We start from the raw sequence: 20552 nt of genomic DNA, 5'->3' as shown, positions 1-20552 counted from the left end.
ACAGGGGCAGCGCAGGGGGAGACGTGCCGGGGGGAAATGAACGCCGAGGTGGCCATAGAGGGAGATTCGAGGTGCAGAGTGGGCACGTGAATTGTCTTTCACTTCGGTTGGTGAGTGGGGGAGTTGAGTTGCCCTGGAAAACCTAGGTGCTTATTAGATTTGGCTTGGTATGTGGAAGTGACTCGCCTGGTTAAGTACTCGATAAGCCAGATACCGTGCCAAAGTATTTTGAAGGATATTCGCGCACTCAGCCCTTACCGGAGAAGTATTTTGACTCTGAGGGTACTGATGAGGAACTTGTAAGGAGTTTTGTTTATGGTCACGTAGCCAGTAGGTGGCAGAGCCAGGCTAGGAAGTCAAGGCTGCAGTTGGGGTTATCGGATTCTATTTGGTCATGGACTCCTAGATTGTGTGGACGGAGTTAAAGAGCATCCCTGACGGAGGCCCAGGCACAGCACGCTCGTATATGGCTTCTCCTGGATTCCACAGGCCCGAAGCTCATCCTCCATGGCTCAGAGAGAAGGCAGCCGAGGACAGAATCCCACAGAGAAAACGCTTGTGTTTTGTGAAGACAGATGGAGACCCAGCACTGCAGACTAAAAGGTGAGAGGGGAGGGAAGGCTGAGCTGTAAGTGCTGTCCGAGTGTTTACAGTCTTGGCTGAACCCATCAACCTGCTCAGTATGGTTCGTTTTGCATTTTTAATCCAGGATAAGTGGATTGAGTGGAAAGGTAGAACTTGGGCAAGGAGACTGTTGACGATTTACAGAGTCTGAGGGAAGATGTTGCTCAGTGCCTGATGGTGGTATGGATTGGGAATTTGAGAACTGGAAGCTCCAGTGTAGAATTGTGCGCAGGCCCTCTCTGGACAGTAGTTTGATTGGAATTGCCTTCTTAGGTCCAGTCATCGCAGACAACTGATCTATGATGAGACAAATGTCTCGTTCAGGGTCACAAGAGTCAAGTCCATCTGGCTAATTGCAAAGCAGGGCTTACCTTACATGTAAGGGATGATCTAGCAGGGTGGAGGTAATGAGGTGGCCGTAGCAGTTGTAGGACTAGGACAAGGAATGGAGGAGTAAGAAGAGACTCAGTGGAAGCCCAGGTTTCAGAAGTGGAGCCGTTCCCTGGGTTCTTGTGACAACTGGGCGAGAGAGCACATGGCAATGGACGAAGTAGCCTTGAGAAGAAGTCCAGAGGTCAGATGAATAGATGTAAAGCTAGGGCAGTGCTGTGTGTGTTGTCCTTTTCAGAGTAGTTAGGGTTCACAGTAAGACTAAGCCAGCTGCTCAGCCTGAAGCCAAACTGGCTGCAGCAGGGGGATGTGACTTGGAGGCCTGGGATGGTGGCAGTGCTGAAGGCTCTGAGCGAAGGTGGAAACGCCATGGCGAGGAGAGACAGCAAGGGGTTGGAAGCAGTGGGCTTCCTCCTGGCCCCACGTTCCCGAGAGGTGTACGCAGGAACGGCCTCCTGTAACCCAGAGCATTTCAAGAAAAGCAGTCCCCAAGAGCCACGTCTAGAATTTACCAACAGTGACAGCCTACTCATTGCAGATATGTGCAAGGGGTCCTCCAAAAAGCTGATAGAAAATGTGTATTACGGGAAGGCTATGCATGATTGCAAGATTATGTGTGCTAAAATATATCATTTTTTTAAAAAGATTTTACTTATATATTTGAGAGGTAGAGTTACAGACAGCGAGGAGACAGAGAAACGTCTTCCGTCTGCCAATTCACTCCCCAAATGGCCACAGCAGCCAGAGCTGCGCTGATCCAAAGCCAGTCGCCAGGAGCTTCTTCCAGGTCTCCCACGCAGGTGAGGGGCCCAAGGACTTGGGCCATCTTCTACTGCTTTCCCAGGCCATAGCAGAGAGCTGGAGTGGAAGAGGAGCAGCTGGGACTCGAACCGGCGCCCATATGGGATGCTAGCGCTGGCGCTGCAAGCAGAGGTTTAACCCACTGCGCCACGGCACCAGCCCCAGTGTATCATTTTTAATTCCATTTTTTTTCCATGAATGTTTGAAAGTCCATTCACGCTTCGGAAAAGCATTTGTCTGGCACCCTCTAAAAACAGGTGGGGGGGGGTGGTTGTCTGGTTGGTCAAGTTGTCAGGGCACCACCTACTGGAAGCCTTGACTGAATGGTCACTTCCACAAGGTACTGTCAGGATGGTCAAGTGAAGGCCGATCTTTTCCTGTCCTTTTGCTTACCTCCAGTCCTGGGGTGGGGGTGTTACGCCATTATGAGATTTCTGACTGACACAAAGGCCAGATCTCCTCGAAGACCATGGACTTGAGACTGACCCAGTGTACTAACACATGGTTGGCATCCTTTGTATGTCTTCAGAAACCTAATAATGCCGAGCGGTGCTTCAGTGACTTTGAAACTCAGACTAGCGGCCCTTAGGTCTTCACGTTGTCCAGACAGGAATTTAACACTTTTCTCACACAGCCAATGTAGAGGTTCCAGGTAGCCAACAGCTGCAAGTTTGTGTAGCCTTAAGAAGGCAGGGGATTATCACAGCCCCCTGCCTCATTTTTCCCCCTAACCTTGAATGCAGGTAGTATTTGAACATCAGCTGTTAATCCTCTTAAAAAATGGTAGATTAAAAATGCCAAGGATTGAGAAAAGGAAACTATACGACTGATTGGCTTATGATCAGTAAGCACCTATTGTAATTCTTACTGAGTATATGAAGCAGAGCCACAGAGATCTCCCTTCAGCTGATTTACTCCCCAAATACCTGCAAGAACTGAGGTTGGGGCAGGCTGAACCTGGGAGCCGGGGACCCAACTACTGGAGTCATTAGCACTGCCTCCCACAGTACACGATGGCGGGAAGCTGGAACCGGGAACAGAGGCAAGATTCAAACCCAGGCGCTCCAGTGCAGGACATGGGCATCTCCTGGCATCCTAACTGCTAGGCCCAACACCCACCCTGATGCATACTTGGTGATGAATAGTACTGCCTGCCAGGTTACTAAAGACTAAATGTGATCAGTCAAGAAGTCTGAAGTATACTGCAGTACACATGCTGAGAGGACATTGTAGGGCTCCTTTTAGACATTTAGGTCAGATAAGGTTGGGTAACAGATACTTCTAAAAATTTTCTTGGCCGGTGTCGCCTTACTAGGCTAATTCGTGGCCTGCAGTACCGGCATCCCAGGTTCTAGTCCCGGTCGGGGTGCCGGATTCTGTCCCGGTTGCTCCTCTTCCAGGCCAGCTCTCTGCTGTGGCCCGGGAGTGCAGTGGAGGATGGCCCAAGTGCTTGGGCCCTGCACCCGCATGGGAGACCAGGAGGAGGCACCTGGCTCCGGGCGTCAGATCGGTGCAGCGTGCCAGCTGTAGTGGCCATTTGGGGGGGTAAACCAATGGAAAAGGAAGACCTTTTTCTCCTCTGTCTCTCTTGTTCACTGTCTAACTCTGCCTGTCTAAAAAAAAAAAAAAAAAAAAAAAAAAACACAACTTTCTAAGGCTGTATTTCCTATTGCTAAGACACTGCTTAAAAAATAAATAGTAAAAGGCAGCACTAGTCAGTAAGCCCAAAATGGACCCAAAGCTCTTATTTCTAACATAGGAAACAGATGCCCATAATGTGGTTTAGCTTTTACATATTTATCTCTGCTACTGAATACACACATTGGGCATTTAATGCAGTGCTATTCAGGTAAGAGAAACTGGCATTACACTTCAAGCTACCTCCTCCAGGTGACTAAGATAGTGCATTATGAGTGACATCAGGATTAATAAAGATGGTCCAACTGTAAAAGAAAAATTAACCAATATGAAAAAGAAATGTTTTAGGCTAATAAAACTATAGCTGACTAGAAAGAACCAGCAAATAAGAGTTCAAAACACCGAAAGTTGAAGCTACCTGTTGGACGGCAAAGGGTTAGACTGACTTGGCTAGATGGGGTGAGTATGGCGGTGCAATGGGTTAAGCTGCAGTTTGGGCACTCTGGCATCCCATAATGGAGTTCTGCTTCCTGCTAATACATTCTGGGAGCCCAGTGCCCACCCAGCTTACACCTATGCATACATTACTTTTAGACCTAAAAGGCCCTCCACTTACCATCCAGATTCCTGCTAATGGTGGCCGAGCATGACTGAGGTCATCACCCACCTGGGAGACCCAGATGGGAGCTTCAGCCTGGCCCAGCGCTGGCTATTGTGTTTGGGGAATGAACTAGCAGATTGAAGATCACTCCCTCTGCCCTCTAAGTTGAAGGAAATATTTTTTGAAACCATTATTTGTCTAGATTCTCCTGGCTAACAGATTGGGAGTTAATTTTTGACTTGAAAACATATTTGGAGGGACCAGCCTTTGACCAATTTGCAACTGGGTAGCATCAGGAAACCCCCTCCGCCTTCCTGGCAAGCTTTGTTTATTGCAGAAAGTAGTGTAGGAGGAAGGACTTCAGATTCCCCTGAGGCCATTTATCAGACCTAAAATACAGTAATGAACGAGCCAGAGCAGAGAACCAGGGTGTCAAGTTAGCACTCAACATAGCCTTGTTAAAAATGTGAATTTCGAAACTGTGTTGTTTCCTGTAACATCGGGCTTCATGCAACCCAATTCATTCTTGTAATATGCCTGCGGCTGTGTGATGCTTGTTAAGAGATGCACGATTTAGTGGGCTGCTTTATGCTCAATGAACTTCATCCTAATCCCGAGTTTTCGTAAATCTTAATTTACACAGGGAATGTGACTGAGAGGGATGGAGTCTCTTCCCTGTGTCAGGGGCCCGGACTTTGGCTTCTCCAGCTGCAGTGTCCAGTAGTACCACATGGCCTCATCTGAAAAGATCTGTTTGATTCTAATTTTATTTTCATCTCCAGACTGCTATTTTGAGGCTTAATAGCTTTCCACTGGGATTCGTAATTATGCAGAATGACTTCTGCAGACAGAATAACAAGGGCTCCAAATGTGTAGACCTGTGCATACATAATTTTAAATAAACGTTCTGATGAACCTTCTCCATCTTAACAGTCTTTGTCTCTGCACGGCAGGGTTGGGAGGCGACTCCACGTAAGCAGCTTGCGTTTCTTTTGCAGTCAGCATGTATTACCTGTTTTGGCAAGGACAAGGAGCATGACCCGTACCCCCTCCTCAAGGTAAAGTAGCAGTCACAGCCACTCCACGGGGTCTGCATCACCACGGGGCTGCCACTGGAAATGAAAAGCAAGTCCCCGTGCCTTCAGTGCCTCTTTCCTGTCCTCCTCACCCACTGGGTCTGGACATTTGGGTTAAAATGGTGAAAAATTCAATGAAGCACGTTCTAAGCAGGAAAGGAGAATGAGAGAATTAGACTTTGCTGTAAGGCCACAGCAAGTCTGAGTGTCTGAAGACAGACAAAGCCATGGTTGCTGTGAGCCCATCAGTCCCTGGTGCTTTGTAGGTGGGAGCTGGGAGAAAGTTATTTGAAGACACTGACAGTTTAATCCTTTTTTCTCTCTAGCATGAGCTGCAGTGTAAGTTGGGAAAAGCAGAACTCTGTTGTCTACATCGACAGAGGAACATAGTAAGTTCTGTGTCTTAGAATCAGGGGGGTTTCGTTAAGGGCACATATAGTCACAGTATTTTCACAGATGGCATTCTTGGAGAGCCACAAGTGCTGAAGCACACCCAGTAGCTCCTCTTCCACTATAGTACGGATGGCAGGGCTTTGATTTCCAAACCCATTGCTCAAGAAGCAGTTAACAGGTACCGAGTTATTTTTCTATCCAGTGAGAGCCTGTGTTCACATGATTCATTCATTCCGATAAGTGAAAGTGCCCTTTAAAAAGCAGGAGTCCCCTCCCCCCACTTTCACTGTAAGATGCCGTTCCAGCTCTATCAAATCTCAGCAAATCTGGCTGTACGTCTTTTGAATGCTGTAATGAAAAGCTCATTACTTGCCCTCTCTCCTTGAAAACTGCATTCTGGCCTGCGCCGCGGCTCACTAGGCTAATCCTCCGCCTGTCCCGGCTGCCCCTCTTCCAGGCCAGCTCTCTGCTGTGGCCAGGGAAGTGCAGTGGAGGATGGCCCCTGCACCCCATAGGAGACCAGGATAGACACCTGTCTCTCTCTCTCACTGTCCACTCTGCCTGTCAAAAAAAAGAAAACTGCTTTCTACCAGAGACCTCCTAGGGCCCTGCATAGAACAAAGCGCCCCCTTTAACTCTATCTCCTTGTAGACTTCATCGTATCCTGGGGGAAGGGGAGATGAAATACTAGACAACTATCAGCAGACCCAAAGATGAATTCCTAGGCCGTGTTGCGTGAGACTGGCCTTGTTACTTCCTAAACATGGTAACTCTGTCTTAGCTGTACTGCGGGCAGCCTGAGCCTAACGGTAAGCGATACTGTGCTTCTGTTGCTGTCCCTATTAAATGACGAAATATTGCTCATCAGTGAATAATGCACAAGGCATTGTGTCACCGTTGCCCTCCCCCACCTTTAAAGTGCTACAAGGTAAACGGAAAGAGTTTATTTTACACAGCTGAAGTGCACACATAGTGAAGCTACAAAAATTCCAAATAACAAGGTTTCACATATTAATTACTCGAGACAGTTTCTGAACTCTGTTCAGTAGCAGATCTCCTTTCTTGATCGTTTCTTGGTATTGCCAATTCTTGCTATCAGGTCTAGAAATAAATGGAAGAGAAACATTAATTATTTAGCAGGCACATTAATCTGTGACAAAGGGCGGCACTGACCATTCTGAAATGATAGACAAAATACGAGTACCTGTTGGTTTCTACTATTTCGTTCACTTTATCTATTTTGCAGTGGAGTCTCCCGGCAGCAATGAATCTGGAGAGTTCCCTAATTTATAGAAAAGAACTGCATTAGCCTTAGGGAGAGGACACAGTTGGTATCCATGTGACCACAGGTAGAAGGCAGGGAAACCACAGCACATCTTGAGAGCTCCAGAAAGGCTCAGAGGAAAACTTTCAGTTGTTTTCCAACAAAACTTGTAAAGCAGTCTTGACTGACACTGTGTCCCTCCCTCTCCCAAAGTGACGGGAAGAACGGTACGGGAACAGCCCTGTGTCACTGCGGCAGATTCCTGCTCCCACACACAGACTCCTCACTGCCCCTGCCAACGGCAGACTTGCTCATCTCTCCACATCACACTGCAGGAATAGAAGGAGGCACAGAGCCCAAGGCCGCACAGTGACCTCCTGGTGGACAGCAGCTAGGCCAGTCTTATTTCTCTGGCACTGCTCATCACAAGCCACTCCTTGCAGTGACTCATGTCTAACATAAAATCTCCATGCCCATCCTAATAAACCACCCTCTTGGCCACTGGTTACCAGACTTGGAGTTCCCAGGTTTGGTAAGATCATCTAAACCTGTTAGGGCTGGCACCATGGCAGAGCAGGTTAAGCTGCTTTCTTCGACCAGGACACCTGCCTGCTACTAGACTGGGGAAAGCAGTGGAAGAGCTTCCTCCCCCCTCCGCTCTGCTTTTCAGATTAAAAAAGTGTTTACATGACTATCATTTCCTTTTTTCTTCCTTTCAAAGTAAGGTGACAGCTATACATGACAATACTGCTTCCATTTAAGTCCTGTGCATTTCTCTGAATAGAAATTTTACTTCAACGCAATACTTTTAGATGCAGCGTAAGATGCTTAGGGCAGAGAAGTGTTTATTAAGATAACTTTTAAAACTGATTCAAATTAAGTGTTGGAAAAATCAATCAATGAATGAATGAAAAGAAAATAGTTTCTTTTATATGAAATGCAACTTCGTTTAAAATAACGGTAGGAGGAGACTGATACACCAGAAGAAGTAGGCATGCCTTTCCTAAGTTTTACTGTGTCTACCTCCACCACCATAACACTGCTGCCCTGAGCTACTAAACAGCCCACGTGGCCTCTGTCTTCTCGCTGTATTTACCAAACAGCGTGAAACCACGTCACCGCCAGTGGCTACCCACAAACGTCAACCCTGCCCTACACAAGGAACCTGCTCCCTAAGTCTCTGAACTTAATATCCACAAAAATCTACTGCTCAGCTATGCTGGCCCAAAGCCTTAGCATCTGTCAGCCCCTCCTATGGATGCCACAACTCCTCTGACTGGCTCCTCTCCATTCATCTCACAGCAACCCTCACCTTCATCCCAATCACGCCGTACCTCCACATGCTCTTTCCTATTTATCTGCCGACCTGCTGTCTCTCCCCTACCACTGCAGCAAGAGTCCATGAAGACAGAGACCTAACACATCATATGGTCTACAATGGCCCAGTATTTGTTGAATCATTGATACCAGTGCTTAATGCCCCACATTGAAGCACCCATGTGACCAGAATGACAGCAGCCATCTAAAACTGGCAGGAATTATCAGAGAAAACACGACCACATATAGACTAGATCACACACCACAAGCAAGGAGCTGGCTACTTTGAACCACCACCACCACCACTCGTGACCCTCAGCAAACCATGTGAAGGTCTGACAGCTTGTTTTTTCCATCTACAAGTGTAAGAGAAAAACCATGACAAAGGCAGAGATCACAGGTACAACTATTTTGATAACATTTAGAAACAAGTTAGTTTTTTTTTTCTTAAAATTGAGGGGAGCAATGCAAAGGGGAAAACATGTAAGCTCACACTTTTAAAAGTTAACGAGATATTACTTAAACTTACTGGTCAATGAATTCCACTCCAACACCGAAGGCTTCTGCCATGTAGCCCAGGGTTAATGACCTGTATGATTCCAACAGCTGGCTGTAGGCATGAATCCTCATTTCTCTGACATAGTAGCGATAATGAGGAGCAAAGAGCCAGTCCTTTTTCATTTCCTGTTCCACAACCGCTGCAATAAATACAATGACACATTACAAGGATCCCCCGCTGTGCAGATCAAGAGATTAAAAACTATGACAGCTCTAATTGAGGCTCATGAATAGGATTCAAGCAACTGGAGAATTCCTCACTGCCCTTCCTCTTCAGCCTCACACACACTCAGCAGAAAGAGCCCTGTCTCTATCAAGTTCTAAGGACCAAATGCATATGTTATTTTTTTTAAAAAGGTTTGTTCATTTGAAAGGCAGAGGAAGAGAGATCTTCCATCTGCTGGTTCACTCCTGTATGGCTGCAGCAGCCAGGGGCTTTTCCCGGGTCTGCCATGTGGATTCCAGGGGTCCACACACTTGGGCCATCTTCCACTGCTTTCCCAGGCCACATCAGCAATGAACTAGATCAGAAGTAGAGCAGCCTGGACTCTAACTGGGGCCCAGATGGGATGCTGGCATTGCAGGCAGTGGCTTAACTAGTTAGACTACAAGCCCGGCCTGTATGTGTTACTGTTTTAACCTTGGAGAACTCCAGCCCTTAAGTGAAGGAGCACTCATTTTACTCTTCAAAAAAAAAAAAAAAAAAAAAAGGAATTCCAAAAGAAACAATAGGTAGAGTAACACAGGAAAGACTTACAAAGACCAAAGGATAACAGATGTTCTCCCAAAGTAACAACAGCCAAGCATTAAGGGGAAAGAAGTAATGTAAATAGCCTGCAAAGCAAAACACCCTAAGCCAAGGTTTGAAGACAAATGACAGACCAGCAAGACTTAATAACCTCGATCTAGCAAGAGTTGTAAGTCGATAAAAAACAGTGCAATGCACATAAGCTATTCATGAGCAATGCACACAAATAATTTTTTCACTACTAACGACTGAACAGAGAGGAAATGTCAGCAACCCAAGACAAGATCCTTGCTGCCAGAGATACCAACTTTTCAAAGTGCGGACACAAGAGTAAATCAGGTTATCTCAGAAAACGCCAAGTTCAGTGAGGAGAGTAAGGGGGTGAGATAGGGTAAGACGCCCTCTCGGAGGAATGGAGGGAAGGCAGAAGGCATACAATAACGCCAGTGATGCAAAGGTCTCCGCAGGCAAAGCCCGACTGAGCAAGGAGCAGCAGGGATGGACTGCCAGCGAGAGAAGAGGGCACCATGCGTAACCGTGTATCTGACTCGGAGCACGGCAGACCGTGGGTGATTTTCCAAGGGTTGTGGGGAGCGGCAACAGGGATGAGACCGAAGCGAATGTGGACAGAATTCTGGCGGACTTGCCCACGAGACAACCAAGTGAATGTAACGGGCATGGTCTGTGTTCAGTGGAGGTGTGGGGCTGGACACACGCACGTGGGAACCACTGAGGGCGACGACACGCTCTAAGGCACACGCTTGCAGGCAAATCTGACGATGACGAGGAAGCTGACAGGTTCAGATGTTGCTGCAGAACCAAATCAAAGGTGTGAGGATCCAGTGGTCACAAGAAAGCAGGTGTGAGGAACATGTGGTTCAGCAGCACGGAGACCGATGCCACTGAACACGAGATTGTGCTCAGGATCACAAAGAACAGAGATGCGTGCATCAAACACTGCAGTTACTCCTCTTAAGAGTTTGGGAGAGGGTGTATAATGAGGAGGGAAGATAGCATGACACTTCTGGGGCACAGCTGTGAGGAGATGCAGCGTATTCTCCCTCTAAAACAGGTCCAGCTGGAAGCCCCACTTCCACAGTTCATCGCACATTCTCGTTATCTGGCAGCCACCTAGACACTTAGCCATGATCCACCGTTCGCACAGGCACAAAGACTCAGCAGTACGTGGTGCAGCAAACGCTACTTAGAAAGCACATACAACACCCGCACAGTACATACGGCTAGAGGCATCACACGCTTGCATCTCTGCATACAAACGCCCCAAAGGACGTGCCTGAAACGCGCCTGCCTCGACACAAAGGACCGCGGCCATCACAGGCTAGGCAAAGCCTTCGACTACTCTGGTTTATGTGGTGATGCTGGACGGTCTTCCACGTGTACACACAACTGGTTTTTCAAGGCACCTAGGATGGATGTATGAGGAAATACTGAAATGGTTATCTCTGGGAGAGTTCTGTGCAGTGAATGTCACAGATGTGAGGATGAGATGGACTAACTACATTTCACTTTGTTCTTTTTAGTCTCCATCAAGTATCACCTAGAAAAAAGATGCTACTTCCTTCTTCAGATGTTTCATCCAGAAGTGCTGGAAGGAAAGGCAGCCAGTTGGGACGGGGAGGGTAGGAGGTCAATACTTAACCAGTTTCCAAAACCATCAATTTCAATTCACCAGGAACGCATTCTCTCCCTCCAATCACTGATGTAATTTGGATGCTTACATAGAAAATTCAAATGTGTACCCTCCAGAAGGGACATGGTTTTAGAAGAAAAAAAAAAAATCATGTGTGCTTCCAGTATGCTGTTAACATGGGTATATGGCCAATTAACATGAGAAAAGACACTCAACTGGCCATTAGAAGCATGCAATAACTCACATAGTTATCTCAAGAGTGAGATCCCACTGGCTGAATGGTGCAGTTAACAAGCAGGGGGGAGGGCAGAGGGGGGCGGGAGGTGGCAGCTGGAACCTTCCTGGGCTGCTGGTGGGACTGTCCATGGTGTAGTCCTTTGGAATGCACCCTGGCAGCTCCTCAAAGGGCACAAGGCCCAACAATTCCACTCCCAGGCATATGTACCCAAGAAAAATTAAAAAAATACATTTTCACATAAACATGCACACAAGTGCTCCGTACAGTGCTTTTCATAGCAGACAAAAAGCAGATATAGCCCAAAAATCTGCCACCCACTAACTGGGTAACACGTGCTATATTCAGACAGTGGACCACCACCTGGCCACAAAAACCGCTCCACGCTGCAGCACAGATGAACTGCGCACCACGCCAAAGCCAGGCACAGAAGGCTGTACACGGATTACAGGATGCCACTTAACATGTCCAGACAACATCAACTCCCAGAGACAAACAACAGATCAGGGTTTGCCAGGAGCTGTGGGGAGGGAGGTGGAGTGGCTGCTGATGGTCCAATTTTCCTTCACAACGATGGATCTCTTCTGGAACAAGTGCGCAGAGTTGCCAGCACACTATGAAACACCGAACTGTGCACTTTCCAACAGTCGATTCATGGCAGCTCACTTGCATCTTATTTTTTAAAAATGGGGGGGGGGGGGGCGCACACAACCAGTGCTTCAGGAATGCAGAGAAAGGATTTGTCTTCATTCAGGCAAATAGGGGAAGGCTGCATATGTGCACTGTGTGCTGATAACCAGAGACCCTGAAGCACAGAGAAATGAAATTCTACAAAAGCAACGTGTATACAAGAGAGGAAAAGGCCAGGACAGTAGTTATACACGCTGGACATGCACTTGTTGGAGAGGACGCCACCTTACATGACATAAGCAGCAGGAATTCTCAAAGCAGTCTCACCTGTATGCACAGAGCAAGTGCCCCATAAACACTGGGCCAAACCCCACTGCAGAAACAGCAATCATTTCCTATCTTCACAAATGCTACCTATTTAACCAAACACATTCTGCAACCTGCAGGGCAAACAAGAATCTCTCACCGTGAGGTTTTAGCAAAGAGGTAGACACTGGCAGAGCTGCTGAACTCTTCAGGACCCCACATCCCATATCAGGCAGCCTAAGCTCACCTCCCGTTTCTGCTTTGAATTCTAGCTTCCTGATACTGCAGGAAGGCAGCCAAGGGATGGCTCACGTACCCGGGATCCCTGTCACTCACAAGGGACATTCAGAGTTGAGTTCCAAGCTCCTGACTTGGGTCTGGCACAAGTCCTAGTTATTACAGGCATCTGGGGAGTGAACCAACAGAAGGAGGATCTCTCATTGCCTTTAAAATGAAAATTTAAAAACGTTTCAGGTAAAGGTCACAACCATACTTGGAAATCGAATGGCCAGAGAAGAGAGAGGAAACCCAGGCATCCTCTTGTGGGTGTGGTCCCTAGGAACTAACTGTGCTGCAATACACATCTTTTCAACAGATTTCCTCAATCCACAGTGCCTGCAAATGGCTCACAAACCAACGCAATTGTACAGCTGTGGCATAAATAACCCACTGTTGAATTCAACACTTGGAACTCCTCACGTCTTTCCTCGTGAAACTCAATACTGAGACCCACGTGCTCACTTCTGCCTTCAAAAACTATGCCAGGGGTCTGGCAGACTTCTTCATCCAAGGGCCCCAAGGAAGAATCCTGAGGCTTTGCAAGCAACACCTGTCTGCAGCACAACCCTCTCCCTTTCGAACACTTTCAACACTAAAGACCATGCTTGCCCCCCAAGCGAAACACAGGCTACAGTATGCTAACCCGCCTCTGAGCAAGGCCCCAGGGACATAACCCCACCCACCAAAGGCAGGCTGCTGTCTACACTGTGCTATAGCTCTGGGGCAAAGCACCTTAGTTATCTGCACATGGGCTCGGGGGTCACGCAAACGAGCAGCTCTGGCCTTACCTAATGACTGGAAGAAGACCGAGTACCGACATTCATAGAGTGAAAAGAGATACTGCCGAACTGCCGGGAGACTGTGCAACACCTCGAGGATCTCAGCTCCCTTAATGACCTAGGTGTCAAACACACACAGGATGGAGGCTCACCTCGCTTCTGTGGATTTCAATCACAAAAGCCCGGTGCAGTTTTCCAATGCGCGTGTTACCTTTTCCCGGAGATCCGGCCTTTCTAAAGCAATCATGCTGACGTAGACAGTGTAGGTCACAAACGTTTTATAATCCATGAGTTCATAGGATGTAAAGGTTGAAACGGTGTCGAGAAACAGCTCGGCTGCCTGCTTGAAATCGCGAATCGCCACGCAGTAGAGACCCTGGTACACTTTCAGGCGATTCCTCCTGTCCCAGTCTCCTCCTTCTTCAATTAAGCTATCAGACAAAAACAGCATGGTCACTCTGCAAACACACACTGCCACTTTGCAAGGGAAAATGCTAGTCAGTTCATCAATGATTTCACCACATTTACAAGTTGTGAACAAAAGCAAGCAGGTAACCCGCTGCGACTTCTCGACAAGTACCTTTTGGCCTTCTCCGTGTTTCGTGTGATGAGATCGTTATCCATATAAAATAAGCCAATCCTAAGCAGATAGAACACAATATCCAGACGGTGGCCCAGAGCCACGGTTTTGTCATACGTCTTTCGAAAGGCCGTCAGAGCTCCCTCCTGACAAGAAACCAAGGCAACAGGTGAGAAAAGGTGACACGTTTCTAAAGCTACCAGCTGTTTGGGTTTTCTTCAAAAAGCCACTGTGGGAACAGAATATAACAAGCGGCCCCGGATTTCTAATTGTTGAAGCTGGGACAGGTGCGCGGGGCCCACTTACATTCTTCTCTCTACTTGCGAAAAGTACAAAAAGCACATGAGAAACACGCGGGCGTCTACTTCACAGTTTACAACACACAACTGTTAAGCAGTCTTTGCTCCATATATTCAGGGCTTTCCCCTGCCATGACGGTACCACACCACGTCATCTAAAGGATAATGGGCATCTTACTACTATTAGAATACAACTCACCCCATATACACTGTATATGCAGCTGTATCAAAGCAGTTCGGAATGTTTCTGTGGCTTTAAAAGACAACCTAAAATTGTCTGCACTTTGTAGTACTCAGTACCTGTTCAGTTTCTCTAATTCTTATGCATCACACATTTAAAAAAGGGACTGGCAAGACAGCAATGGGTGCCCACAGCACTTACACCTCGCCTCCTGAAGACTCCTCTGCCCAGAGGAAGCAGGATGACGGAAGGCGTGAAGAGTGCCCACACCAGGTAAGCCTGCGACATCTCGTTATCCCAGAGAGGAGGGAAACCAGTGCTTTCACGAACACACATGCAACAGACAGCACACCACAGAGAGTACAGGCTGTACTGGTAGCACAGTGAATAATAAAAATGCCCACTAAGTACTCAACGAGACTCAGGTATAAAAAAGAGTAAAACCAGCTGGCACTGCGGCTCACTAGGCTAATCCTCCATCTCGCGGCGCCGGCACACCGGGTTCTAGTTCCAGTCGGGGCACCAGATTCTGTCCCAGCTGCCCCTCTTCCAGGCCAGCTCTCTGCTGTGGCCCGGGAGTGCAGTGGAGGATGGCCCAAGTGCTTGGGCCCTGCACCCCATGGGAGACCAGAAGAAGCACCTGGCTCCTGGCTTCGGATCGGCGTGGTGTGCCGGCCGCAGCGGCCATTGGAGGGTGAACCAACGGCAAAGGAAGACCTTTCTCTCTCACTGTCCACTCTGCCTGTCAAAAAATAAATAAATAAAACCAAAAAAGGTTGTTTTTTTTTTTAGTAGACTGCTACTTAGTAAGCATCATACACAGGTAATTCAAAACTGAACTAAAAAGAGGTTTGTTTTGGTGCCAGAATGTTTTAAGCGCTGTTTTTTTTTTTTTATGATAAGCAGTACCCAGACTTAGAGAAGCCCCTCTCCTCAGAGCACCCCCTTTCTTGGCCTCGGGGGGAAGTCTGCAAGGCCTCAAGCAGCAGCTTGAAAATTCTCCTTCACTGCAATCCATGGGCCCACCAACTGCAAACTCAAACCAAACCACAGACAGACAGTCCGCAGGAGAACAGACTGATTTCTGTGCATCGACAACGACCAAGTCTGGAATTGACAATGGGGAGGAACTCGTTTTAAACTATTTAATAGCATTTAAGCACTAACTTTGGACCAGCTACCAGCCCAAGCTCACTGCCCCTACCCTTGATCCACATTAACTTTCAGACGGGAAAAGAAGGTTGAGTAAACCTCAATTACTGAGCCTGTAAATAAAGCCCTGGAACTGACCGGGGCTCCCAATTGTAAGCCAACACCACACATCCTACATCTAAATACAACTTAAGAACAGTGAAAACCCATCCTCGTAATCACAGCCACACAGCTACTGAATTAAAAACCGTGGAGCCACGGGACTGCCGGGGGTCCCTCACAGGCACTGCGGGTGGGGTAGGAACAAGTGGCTATGAGGTGGAACACCTGGCCACACACTGCAATGAAAACCCTGCACTGTCCTGCCAGCCCTGTTTCACAGACTATACCAACAAACAGCAGCACACACACACACACACACACACTTGCGCCAGCATGTTTTTACGACAGCAGTTACACCAACACCTCCTGCGGGGTGACAGGGGCACGCAGGATCACCGAGTACACAAGGATCCTACGTACGCTACAAACTTCAAACATACAACCCATTTCACACACGCACACATACATGGATGGTACCTCTGGGGCACATGACGACAGAGCAGTCACACCCACAGCCCACTGTTTTACTTTCTTAAAAGAAACACAGGGCAGGGCCCGGCATCCCATAGGCTGTGCCAATTCTGATCCAGCTCCCTGCTCAACACGCCGGAGATCCAGATGAAGCTGCCAGCCCTGGCCGCTGCGGCCACTTGTGGAGTGAACCAGAGGATGATGGGAGGCCTCTGCCCTCCCCCCACTTCTGTATCTCTACCTTTCCAATACAATGAATCTTAAGCCCCAACATTCTACCAGCAAGTGGAAAAAGTAAACTGTGGAGAGTGCTCCCAATTTTCTAACAGCAACGAACTAGGAGAAATCTTTCCCGGTGCACGCTGAGTGTTCACCGGCACGGAGAGGCGAGAAAGAAGGCGCAGCTGGCTGTTCGGGGAGCTGACAGGGTACCATGCGACAGTATTTTCTCTATGGCCTTTGCCTTGATTCCCTCCTAGAAATAAGCACCGCTCCCTTCGTAGTTTCCAAAGCAAGGTCAATTTTTAAAACGAGGGACGACTAACCCGGAGCCACTCCGAGGCTGCACTCTAGCGACGCCGGGGAGGCCCCCTGCGCTCACCTTGTCCCCTATGCGACACAGGTATTCGGCCTTGGCCATCATCGCATCGCGAATCTCGCTCTCCCCCAGGTTCTTCTCGGCATCCTCCAGCTCCTCGTCCAGGCGTCTCAGCTCTTCTTCGTTGGCCTTCTTCATTTTACTCAGGAGGTCCACGTCCATCTGCCAGTCCAGGGATTTGCACAAGGCTTCGTAGTACGGAGCCATGTCTGCCCGGCAACAAGACGGGTGGGTTAGGGGGGCCGCGCGTCCCACCTCGCGCGCGCGCTCTCACACCCCCCCTCCCCACCCGCCAGTCCAGCACCCACTCCAGGACAAGGGGGCCCATCCTGGCACCGACAATCCCCACGGCGGCTGGGGACAGACCGCAGCCCCCCCGGGCAGGTGCACCTGCGCGCCCACGCTCAGACACCGACCCCTGAGTGCCAATCACCGCTAAGAGGGACGACAGGACCCCCGAGCCAAACAGCCCCTTAAGTCTCCCACTGGAATCCCCAGAGCCGCTCTGGACCCAGCGCGGGGCTCCGCGCTTCGGGGTTGCCCCTCCGCAAGCCGCCCTCAGAGGGAAGGAACCCCACGGACGGCCCCAAAGTACTAAAGCCCCCAAGGGCACGGAAGCCAGCCCCGCGAGCGGGGGCGCCCCGCACCGCCCCAGGCCCCGGAGCGCGGGGCCGGCCCAGGCCTAGGCCGCTGACTCGGCGCTCGCGCGAGCCTCACTGTTGTCGCGGACCGCCGCCATCAGCTCGTCGCGCACCGCCGCGTCCCTGCGGTGCTCCGGCAGGCTGAGCAGGAAGCGCAGCTGCGCGATGCGCAAGTCGGGGTTCTTGGGCAGACCCTCCTCTTCCAGATTCTCCAGCGGCATCGCGGCGGCACGGCTGGCAGCGCTACGGAAACTGCAACTCGGCTCGACGCGCTGCGGCCGCGGCGGCGGAAGCGGGAGGAGTCGCCCCGGACGCCCGGACGCCTCCGGCCCGGCTTCCGGTCCCGCAGCCGCCTGCAGCGTCGCCCGCTGGACACCGCCGGCAACGCCTCGCTCGGCCTGAACGCCTGCGCCCCCGTGTGGTCTCCGGCCGCCTTTGCTCACTCACGGTCCCTTAGCTGTTTTACTTTTTACCACGGGTGGGAAGGAGCTTGCAATCTTTAGAAAACAACAATCATAGTAATATAAGAACAACCTCATCTGCCGACTCCTTAACTCATCTCATTTTAATCCTCTTAATGCTATGAGGAAGAACAGTGATCTCATTTCGTAGATAAAAAAACTGAGGCTCAAGAGCTTAGGAAACCTGATCAACCAAGGTCCCATAGCAGATATGTAGCATGGCTTATCTCTAAGTTCTAAAATCCACCTTCATTCCCCTATTTGCAGAAGAAAATGGCTCTCAGAATTGCAAAGCTTCAAAACAGCCTTAGCAGGTTTGCTTATGGAGACTAAATCATCATTCCCAGGGACTGTAGGCTCTTTTGCATCATATTTCAGAGAACTGGAAATGGCTACATAAAATATTGTGATTTATTCTTCCCGCCATTAAAAGTGACAGTGAGGTGGTCAGGGCCATTATTTTCCTAACATAAAACCTGAGTTGAAGAACTCTGGAAGTACGGATTATTTCATAGTTAGTGCTTTTCCCATAGCATAAATTCCCATGCGAGAACAACACACACGGAGAGAAAGAGCTTCGTGATTTGGGGGTATGCGTTGTCAAATAGTTTTCCAAAGAGGTTGACTCCGTTTTCAAGGCGGCTGAAAGGGTTGGGTTTGCCACCTTCTGCGCAGTGGTACTCAGATGATCACCCTTTTAAAGTACATTATCTGTTGTAGGAGACATGACGTGCACATCTTGCAGGCAGCTCCAATGAGAGAGGAAATCTACGTCCAGTTTGCTGGCACGTTACACTGTTAGACTTCCCGTGAACACTGCTCTCCGCGTCCTTCATTTTTTCACTCAACAAACAGGGCTGAGGGCCCCTAAAGCACTGGGCCCCGCGCCAGCCACCTGGGCCACGGTACAGAAGAATTCAGAGTCCCTGTTCTTGAACTTACATTCTAGAGAGCCACAGCTTCATTGAAACTCACCTGGATAGATGAACAGGCTCAGCCCACGCTGAAATTTGTCAAACCATATTTTGTTCAGTCCACTTTTCTCATGGGCATATTGCCATGCCAGTAAGTCTGCAGGGACCATACAGGATTTTGTACTGATGTGCCAACTTTTCCCCAATCACCAATCCTTACCTATATCAATTTGGGTCATTTTCATTTTTCTTTGCTCTTCTAAACATTGCAGTATTGATGCTTTGCATGGGTGCATTCATATTTTCACACTTGTGGATTTCCTCATGGAATCTTTTAAAAATTATTCATTTAACATATACAAAAGGCAGAGAAATGGAAATAGACAGAGAGACCGCCCATCCGTTGGATCACTCCCTAAATACCCACGACAGCCAGGGCCGGGTCAAGCCAAAGCCAGGAGCCAGAAAGTCAATCTGGGCCTCCCAAGTGGGAGGGTGGCAGGGGCCCAAATTCTTGGGCCATCATCTGTTGCCTCCCAGGGGGCTCATTAGCATGAAGCTGCACTTGGAACAGAGAGGGAACTTTGAGCCCAGGCATTCCAGTATGGGATGTGGGTATCCCTGTGGGTACCTTAACCACTCCGCCTAACACCCACCCCTATTCCATAATCTAAATCCCTACCGTGCAACTACAGAAAAAGAGAGTAGGAACATATTACATTTTCATATGTTCTGTGAGCAATAATTTATTTTTCCATAAATGATATATCAACTTGAATTCCCACAAAGACAGGACACAGCACCTACAGGGAAGAAGAAGTCATCAACTTTCCTTACCTAGTTGCCAGGCCTGTGGCTGAGGCACCTGTAATAAAAGACACGCTAACGGGAGGAAAGCACACACATAGATCCGAGACAAGTTGTCACGACCCGGGAGCCTTCAGAAAGGAAGACTCAAAAAACCAGCTGGCTGCATACTTGTAGCCTTACTTAGATGACAAGCAGAGGACCATGGAGAGAACACGGTTGCACCCAAGGGGCTGGCCCATAGCATGTTGTGTTCCAGCTCTTCTGGGTGATCCTGTGCCTTTAGGGGCGAAGACATTGCTCTGAAAGGCCAGGGGGGCCTGCTCCCTGCACCTGTTGGGCCGGTCTTCCTCTCTTAGCCAACGTGCTCCTATGAACCACCCGCGGCTTTGTCAGTGCTGTGCTACTTTTCCTTGGCTTTCTGACTCGTGTTCATGAGGCTGGATTTTTTTTTCCACATTTGCACCTACTAAATCTACTTGCCTAGGATGGGATTCCGATTATGCTTTTTAAGTTCTCCATAGAATCTTTCCTGCCGGATTTGCAAGCAGTCTTCACATTTTAAGGACACAGCTTTGTCAAGTGTTCATGGAACTCTTTTTCAACTTAAAACTTTACAATATTTATGAACCTAAAGGTGTCAATCTTTTCAGATTCGTAAAAATTGGATATATGGGAGCTCTGGAATCCCGTATGAGCACCAGTTCAAGTCCCAGCTGCTCTACTTCCGATCCAGGTCCCTGCTAATGCACATGAGAAAGCATCAGAAGATGGTCCAAGTGCATGGGCTCCTGCACCCACATGGGAGACCCTGATGGAGTTCCAGGCTGCTGACTGTTGAGGCCACCTGGAGAGTGAACCAACAGAGAAGTTCTTTGTCTCTCCCTCTCTCTCTGTACCTCTGCCTTTCAAATAAACACATCTTAAACAGACAAAAAGAACGGGATGTGTGATCACACACTCCTTTTGGCAGTTGAAGGGACAATCTGTGCAGCAGGATTTGAATTCTCCACTGGCAGGTGGATCCTGGTTTCCGTTCTTCCTCGTGCAGCGTCA

The 20552-nt window shown here is 48.8% G+C and overlaps 1 protein-coding gene across 1 annotated transcript; it reads right to left on the bottom strand.

Moving 5' to 3' along the window:
• Nucleotides 1–6452: 6452 nt before the first annotated feature.
• PSMD6 (proteasome 26S subunit, non-ATPase 6) lies at nucleotides 6453–17608 on the bottom strand. Its single transcript, XM_002713290.6, has 8 exons — nucleotides 17391–17608; nucleotides 16677–16882; nucleotides 13871–14016; nucleotides 13502–13721; nucleotides 13300–13408; nucleotides 8634–8802; nucleotides 6728–6805; nucleotides 6453–6624 (listed from the first exon to the last, which is right to left on the bottom strand). Exons 1-8 carry the CDS (start codon nucleotides 17533–17535, stop codon nucleotides 6528–6530), a joined length of 1170 nt encoding a protein of 389 aa, XP_002713336.1. The 5' UTR covers nucleotides 17536–17608; the 3' UTR covers nucleotides 6453–6527.
• Between the last annotated feature and the right edge of the window lie 2944 nt (nucleotides 17609–20552).

Source organism: Oryctolagus cuniculus, chromosome 10 (assembly GCF_051225735.1).
Source record: "Oryctolagus cuniculus isolate XC-2025 breed Fujian yellow rabbit chromosome 10, ASM5122573v1, whole genome shotgun sequence".
Lineage (NCBI taxonomy): Eukaryota > Metazoa > Chordata > Mammalia > Lagomorpha > Leporidae > Oryctolagus > Oryctolagus cuniculus.
Note: the sequence above shows the minus strand (reverse complement) of the source record. Positions and strands in the feature narration are given on the sequence as shown.

Excerpts from the sequence above, each read along its gene's own strand:
- PSMD6 (XM_002713290.6), bottom strand. The coding sequence starts at position 17,535 with ATGCCGCTGGAGAATCTGGAAGAGGAGGGTCTGCCCAAGAACCCCGAC. Across the intron at positions 8,803-13,299 it reads GGTCTTCTTCCAGTCATTAG|CGGTTGTGGAACAGGAAATG; the intron begins GTAAGGCCAGAG and ends TATTTATTGCAG. Across the intron at positions 6,806-8,633 it reads GGAGTGGAATTCATTGACCA|GGAACTCTCCAGATTCATTG; the intron begins GTAAGTTTAAGT and ends TCTATAAATTAG.